The sequence below is a fragment of the Mandrillus leucophaeus genome, unplaced genomic scaffold, assembly GCF_000951045.1.
Source record: "Mandrillus leucophaeus isolate KB7577 unplaced genomic scaffold, Mleu.le_1.0 Scaffold1197, whole genome shotgun sequence".
NCBI lineage: Eukaryota > Metazoa > Chordata > Mammalia > Primates > Cercopithecidae > Mandrillus > Mandrillus leucophaeus.
In genome coordinates, this window is record NW_012100287.1 from 266,487 (window position 1) to 274,415 (window position 7,929).

At 45.8% G+C, this 7,929-nt stretch overlaps 1 protein-coding gene across 4 annotated transcripts in view; it reads left to right on the plus strand.

The window, feature by feature from the left end:
* The first annotated feature begins 2,169 nt into the window (after positions 1-2,169).
* The window catches only part of ANO6 (anoctamin 6), a 247,446-nt gene continuing 241,686 nt past the window's right edge, over positions 2,170-7,929 (plus strand). For 2 of the 4 annotated variants that reach the window (XM_011967396.1, XM_011967385.1), the window contains exon 1: positions 2,170-2,535. In XM_011967396.1, coding sequence (XP_011822786.1) covers positions 2,466-2,535 — 70 coding nt within the window. In that variant the 5' untranslated portion in view covers positions 2,170-2,465. The remainder of the gene's footprint in view (positions 2,536-7,929) is intronic. The other 2 variants (XM_011967402.1, XM_011967376.1) reach the window with 2 other exon arrangements.

Here is a 7,929-nt window from a genome sequence, read left to right on the forward strand (position 1 = left end):
AGGTCAGGAGATCGAGACCATCCTGGCTAACACGGTGAAACCCCGTCTCTACTAAAAAAATACAAAAAAACTAGCCGGGGGAGGTGGCGGGTGCCTGTAGTCCCAGCTACTCAGGAGACTGAGGCAGGAGAATGGCGTAAACCCGGGAGGCGGAACTTGCAGTGAGCCGAGATCGGGCCACTGCACTCCATCCTGGGCGACAGAGGGAGACTCCGCCTCAAAAAAATAAAAAGAAAAACAAAGAACATTTGGTGAAAGAACTACGGCAGGGAGTTGATGAGACTTTGAATTTAGAATTGTTGGGGGAAAAAGTGATCTGAAAAAAAAAATGGATTGGGACATGTCTCTGGAGGTGGTTTATGAAGTGGCTATGAGCACTGATTCTAAAACAAGCTGTTCGGGTTTCAATCCTGGCTCCGCTATTTATTTCCTGTGTGATTTTGGACAAGTTGCTCAAGTTGCCTCACACCTGAAGAGAAATGATAACAATTTCTACGGTTGTTATGAGGGTTGAATGACTGGGTGCTTATAAAACATGTAAAACTTTTCCTAGTACATAAAAATGACTACACAAAAATTTGTTAAAGGAAAATTGTAAAAATTGATCATGTAACCAAAACACTTTTGAAGTTTCTACTTTTAGTGAGTTTCATAAGCTCAGGGGAGAGGGTTCAGTGAAAGAAAACAATCTCTTCTCATCTTTCTTCTCCCATCATTTTTTTATCCTAACTTCAGAGTACTGTATTGTTGTCTCTTTATACTAAAAACAATTCTCTTTATTCAAAAAAAGTACCTCAAGAAGCAAGTACAGTGTTTCCCAGATGTTTTCTTAAAAGTAATTTCATCATGTCTTTTCATGTATATATTCATGGCTATTTTCCCAGTGAAGATTGGTCTCAATGTTTTCTTTCTTTCAGAGAGAACATTAAAAATAAGTTAGGAAACTGAGGTGCAAGGATTGCTGGAGGCCAGGAGTTCAAAATCAGCCTGGGCAACATAGTGAGACACCCATCTCTACAAAAAATTTAAGAATAAGCCCCACATGGTGGTGTGCTCCGCTTGTAGTTCTAGTTACTGAACTCCCACCTCGGCAACAGAGCGAGCCCGTCTCAAAAAAAGCATATGGAAGAAAAAACATGCACAGCAGATTTCGTGTGATTGTGATAACCCTAGCACTTCAGTGGAAAAAATATTCAAAAAATTTCAATGCAGAGTAGACAATAACACATATAACCAAGATTTCAAATATACCTTCTAGCCCTTTTGAGAAGTCAAAATTGAACCACCTGAATGCACCAGCTTTTTTGAAAAAAGTTTTGTAGACACACGATCCCCAAAACCTGCCGTTCAAACAACTCCAAGGGTCTTTAAAGTACTAAATCCCTTTGTATTTGTCCTATCGGTCCCTTTGGTTTCCAGGAAAGCACTAAAAATAAAGATAAAAACTATCTGCCTTAATTTTATTTCACTACTTTCTTTTCTCTTCTGATAGCTTTCCACATGGTTTTAGAGGAGTTTACATCTAACTCTAGTGGTCTTCGGCTTCTTCTGCCTCTTTGACACAGACGACTAGTTTCCATTGTACAAATAGGCTGGACGCTTCAGCGATTATCTTCCGACCACTCCCTGTGTGCTCGTGCGGGCGGGGTAGGGGGCGCTTCTCCACTCTCCGCGACCGTAATGTATGCGGAAATCCTCCTGCCTTTGTGCACACGTTTATTTAGAAAATTCTCTCCACCGCCACTCCCTTCCGTCCCGCCCCTTCTTCTTTTGCTTATTTGAGTTTTGCCTCTCCTCCCACCCCCACTGCCCCGTAATCTTACCCTACCCGTATGATTCCACTTTCCCACTTCGGAGTTATTTAAGATTCCCCCATTACTAGCTCCACGTCTCCTTTAAAAGCCATTCAAACGAGCTCGCCTTCCAGGGTTCTGCAGTTGTGCTGTAGCAGCATTTCCCCCCTCTCCAGTATCAGACGTTAAAACAAAGCAAGCCGCAGTGTGTGTTCACAGACGACCTTGGAACGAAAAGCTGCCCTGTTTGGGATCAACGTTTAGGGAACCCCGTCCACTCCCGCACTCACGTGTTCCCACCTCGCCCTCCAGCTAGTTCCCCAGCGCGCAGCATCGGACTACTCCCTCTCCAGTCTCGCCTCCCGACTTCCTTCTGCAAGCCTCATAAAACCGGGGAAGTTCAATCATTCCGCAGCGAGCCGCGGCGGCCGCACTGGGCATGCTCAGTCTCCGGGCTCCGCTCGGCAGGCGAGAGGCTTCCTCCGGCTCTGGGCTCCGGCCGGTGGGCGCCTCGGCTCGGCTTTCCCAGGCGCAGGCTGGGCAGAGCGGCCCCTGAGCCCAAGCGACAAGCGCCCCGCGGTCCCCGATCCGGCCCCTGGGAGAGCCGCGCCGTTCCGGAACCCGGGAGCCCCCAACTTCGCGCCAAGTTCGGAGCCGCCTTCTGAAGGAGACATGAAAAAGATGAGCAGGAATGTTTTGCTACAAATGGAGGAGGAGGACGACGACGACGATGGGGATATCGGTGAGCGAGGGGTCCCCGCGTCCCCACCCGAGAGCCCTACCTAGCCGACGCGGGAAGAAGTTCGGGGACTGCGCGGGGGCGCTGCGCTCTCCGCGGGGGAGGTTGGCCGGGACACTCGGCTGCTCCGGGCAGGGGAGGAAGCCCGCTGTCCCCAGCTTCCTGCAGACTGAGGCCCCGGTGCGGCCCCGGCGGGGCGGAGGCGCGGGGTGCGTGGTGGCCCCAAGGACAGGCTCCGGACGGGCGGGGGATGCTGCCCCTGAAAAAGGCAGGCAGCTGTGGGGACGCCTCTGCGTGCGGAAGTCTCCACTCAGAAGCAACTTTGGGGTCACTTCCCCGCCTCCCACAGTACTAGGGATGCCGAGGAGCCTGGGCACTGGGGCGAGCCCCTGGGCGGGGTCCGGGGAGCAGGCCCGCGTTTGGAGGACAGGGTGTGACCCACCTGAATCCTCGTTAAAGTAAAAGCCGACCGACGGCTCTGGGAGGGTTGAGGCCTGGCAGGGTGGCCCAGGGAAGTGATTTGTGGCCGCTAGGCGCGCGCTGGAAATCCTTTCCCATCTGCGGAGCCCGCCGGGGCTGTGATCAGAGGAGGAATCCCCCAGGCGGGGTGGACCGCAGGGCCTTTCCCACTCGTCCTGAGGGGCCCTGGGGCTTGGGGAGCAAACCTGGGGTGACCCATTTCTTGTTAGAGTGAAAAATGCATGGGAGTGACAAGCCACACGGAGGGAGAGCTGTTTTAAGGGCAAAAAAAGAAAAAAAGGGCAAACAAAAGGGGTGAGAGGAGGCGAGGAAGGAGAAAGGAATGGGAAGACTTAGAGAGAAAATCAGGTCCCTAAAGAGAACACTGTCGGGGGATGACGATATAATGGGTCCTTCCAGAAGACTCTAATTAAATTACCAAGCCAGTCTGCTGTGGCGACTCGGCTTAGACTCCTGGATGCCAAATCAATTTTAAAACAGAACATCCTGCTGATGTTCTAAAGCCCTGTTGTTCTCTAATAACTTTAAAAGTAACTTAATTTTACGAGTTGGGTGTGGTTTTTATTTCTGTTACAGTTTGGGCACGGATCATTTAGATCAAAAAAATTTGGTAACTTCTTGGTTTTCCAGGGACAAATCTAATGGAGGAGATTACACTCCATGATTTAGTTTCACATTTCATTCATTCATTTAAGAACAATTTACTAGGTATTCATCCTTAAGGAGGGAGCAAATAGTAGTAGTTTTTATGGGAGAGAAAACTGAAGCACACAGGTTGATCTGCCCAGCTTCTCACACTTTCAAACCCAGGTTTTCTGACTTGTAAGACCAGTGAAGATAAATACTCTTACCACTGGGTCGCTCTGGCTGTTACTGCTGTTTAGCAAGATTACATAGTGCCTGATGATTACATAAAAATATAGGAGCGAAGTTTAAAAAGTTACAATAAAATTGGCACAGTCTGTTTCCCAGGAAAGTATTATTGTCTCTTATGGTGAGGTGCACTGTTTATAATGAGTATTGTAAGTAAATGAGGGCAGAAGCTCAAATGGAAACTGAAGTAAGCAAGAGGCTCTGAGCTTTGTTTGTTTTACTGTGCCAGCAATAGATCTCAGTTTAGAAAGTAATTTGGTCTAGCCTGTGTTTACCTATTGAGGCGTAGTATAAATTCATCATAAGTGTGTGGCAATAAGCTCTTTTTATTTTTAATGACAGATGTCATTCATGTTAGTTTTACCAAGTCAAACAGTGTAGATGTATTTAAGAAAAAGTTAAATATCTCTACTCCTCACCCTCTAGAAACTACTAATATTAATACTTTAGTGTTAATATTAGTAGGGTATTTCCTACTATTCCTGTGGGGCCCTGGGGCCTCTACTGTAGGGATCATCTCAACATGTTTTATGTGTAGCAACAGGTACCATTTAAAACAGGTCTTGGCAATTTTTTTTTCTTTCAGTGAATGAAAAGATATTGTTGATGTTCTAACACCCAGTATCTATAAATGTGATTTCTTTTCTTCTCTTTTCTTTTCTTTCTTTCGAGATATGGTCTCGCTCTGTCACTCAGGCTAGAGTGCAGTGATGTGATCATGGCTTACTACAGCCTCGACCTACGGGACTCAAGCGATCCTCCCACTTCAGCCTCCCAAGTAGCTGGGACTTTAGGCACCACCATGTCCACCTAGTTGGTTGTTTTTTTGGAAGTACAAATTTAATGTGGGTTGTAGTGATTTTATATCAGAAAATATTTAACTATGCCAATGTTAAGTTTATGCTTTACAAAAGAATACGCCTTTTTAAAGATTACCGGGAGTAGGCTGATAGTGGTGGAAAACCTTTTACAAAATAATGATTACTTCCAACTGTGGGAGAGGAGACTGGTGAAATGAAAATAATTTTAACCTCTGCCTTTAATTTTGCAATGCACGTCTGTATTTACGCTGTTGACTAATATATTTCTCCTAGTACTTGATTGTCACTGTCAGTAGCTGTATAATAGTTTGAAACCCACTTGGGTACGGAAGATTTCTGTGAAATCCCTCTATTAATACTACCTTTATAATTCAGAGTGGGAGAATTATTTTTAGAGACAGGGTCTTGCTCCATCACTTAGGCTAGAATGCAGTGACAAGATCATAGTTCACTGCAGCCTTGAACTCCTGGCCTGTAGCCATTCTCCTGTCTCGGCTTCCCAAAGGTCTGGGATTACAGGCATGAGTCACTGTACCCAGCCTTAGAATTATTTTGACACGAGTTCCTGGGTATACCATCGGACATTATAATGGCCTAATTTGCAAGAGACCTCCCCCCAACCCCCACAAAGAAAAAGCTTTCTAACTGAATGAGGTCCCTGATTATATCATAGAGATGCTTTATGTATATATATGGAAATGTGCCCTCTAGTAGCTGGGATTTAGAGCCTTTTAAACAGTGGGTTCCTCCTTACTTTTGAAACACTGTACTTTTATTGTACTTTTAGTTATTCATTTGGAGACAGGGTCTCCCTCTGTCTCTCAGGCTGGAGTGCAGTGGCGCAATCACGGCTCACTGCAGCGTTAACTTCCCAGGCTAAAGCAATTCTCCAACCTTAGCCTCTCGAGTAGCTGGGGCCACAGGCCTGTGACATCCCGCCTGACTAATTTTTGGTTTTTTTCTTTTAGTAGAGACAAGGTCTCACTGTTGCCCAGACTGGTTTCAAACTCCTGAGCTTAAGTGATCCTCCTACCTCGGCCTCCCAAAGTGCTGGGATTACAGGTGTGAGCCACCATGCCTGGCTGTTCAGTACTTTATGTCAGTGTTGCCTCCTAGTTTAGAATGAACTGATCTGGAGAATCAAGGATGGTGTATCTCACTATGGGTGTCTTTTCCTTGTTTGCTTAAGTTACAGCCAGCAGAAATTATTTCCAAAGGTGTGCTTGTGTGGCAACCTGTTGGCATTAGAGCATTTTTGCAATAGGCCACTTATTTCTAAAGCGGTGCCAACAACCAACCACTGAAGCCACATCCAGGCAGTAGTGGTGGGAAATTTGTGTTTGAAGCCCCTGTTGCGCTGGTGGAGATCACATATTGTTGCAAGCCCCTGTGAGGCAGGTTGTGTGGTACCCTGCCAAATGTGCAAAAGAGTGTCCTTGGCTGCTTTTCACCCCCTCTTTCCCCCACTGATCAGCAAATTAAATTCAGTATCTCTTCCTGTTCACGTAGAAAGCTATAGGAACAGCTTTTATAGCCAGAATGCAGAAATCAGATTAGTATGCTGCTTTATTTTGTTTCTTCAGTTCTGTTCTCTGTGGTCAAGCTTTGCTGAAGGAGGAAAAGTGGTTCCAAAAAAGACTATCAGGAACTATTCAGACTGTTCAGATAACAAGGCTTTGTTTGTGGATGGTTGGTTGGTTGCTTTGAGTTTCTAATCTGTTTATGTAGTTTACTGTCTGATCCCCATCCCTAACGGCCATGTCACAGAGGACATGGTCCATTACCTTTGAGAGACAATGGTCAAGCTATTTGCTCCCTTTTCAACTGTCACATTTTTACATAGACTTACCTTCCCACACCCACCTCTATTTCCTAATTACCTACTTTAGGTTTAATCACCTGTAAATCTGATACTAACCCCAGTCTTCCTTCATAAACATTGATTGAGCAATCATTCTGTGCTAGTTTCAGGATTAGGTGCTGGGCCACGTGTTGGGAGACCAAAAATGAGTAAGACATACCTGTGTCTTCCAGGAGAAAAGTTCCTTAGAACCAGACTGTGATATTGTGAAATATATAAGGTATTCTTCCAGTTTCTTGGCATGCAACTCCTAAAACTTTTGGAATTTTCAAAGTGATAAGTGTCTTTTTGTATGCTAATAAGTTGACAGATGGCTGGCAGCCCCATCTCCCAAACTGGAGAGGGGTAAGAGCGAGACTGAAGGTTAAGTTGATCACCAGTGGCTAATGATTTAATCAATCATGCCTATGTAATAAAGCCTCCGTAAGAACCCCAAAATTCTGTGAGCTGCCCTGGGAAACTAATCGAACCCAAAGATGGTGTTGCGAGAACCTCAATTTGTAGCTGGTGGGTCAGAAACCCAGGCAAAACAACCTGGGACCTGTGATTGTTGTCGGAAGTTGGGGGGGCAGCCTTGTAGGACTAAGCCCTCAACTGAGCTCTGAGGCTTACTGCAGATGGATAGTATCCGAATTGACTTGATTTAGAGGATGCCCAGCTGGTGTTCATTGCTGAAAGACTACTTGTTTGTCATGTGGGGAGAACTCTTCCCACATCTGGTCATAAACGTACTCTGTATTGATTGTATCGAGAGTACAGAAGAACCTGAGTTTGGTTTTCTCTGCATCATCAGACAGAGATTTGCAATAAAAGGTACATATGAAACCAAAGGAGTGACTGGGAGAGAGCTTCACAGAAGAGATTTTTGGGTCAGATGCTGAAAGACTAGGCAAATGTAGTGCAGAGATGGCCTGAGGAGAGTCTGGAGTTCCAAATAGTTGCCTGCAAGGGAAGGTGGGGAGAGGCTATGCCGTGAATCCTATACACTTCAAGGATTTTGGGTTTTACTTTGTATATGATTTGGAGCTCCTGAAGGATGTTAATGAAAAGATAGGATTGAATTTGCTTTTGGAAAGATCTCCATGGTAGCACGTTCTAAAATGGGTTGGGAAAGGAGACAGTAGAGCTAAGCCTTTCCAGTAGTTGGGGTCAGAAATGCCTGCAGTGGTCATGGAATAGAGAAGAATGGGTCTGAGAGCTTTATGAAAGAGGCGGCATCTGTGTGTTCTCAGCTGCTGATTGTTTCCAGCAAGCAGAGAGGAGCCCAGGATGATGGTGGCAGGAGAAGAGAATTTTCTATTGTTCCAAGTCTTTCAATTTTCCCCTCTGACCATTGGCTCAGACCATTTCCACCCACCTTTT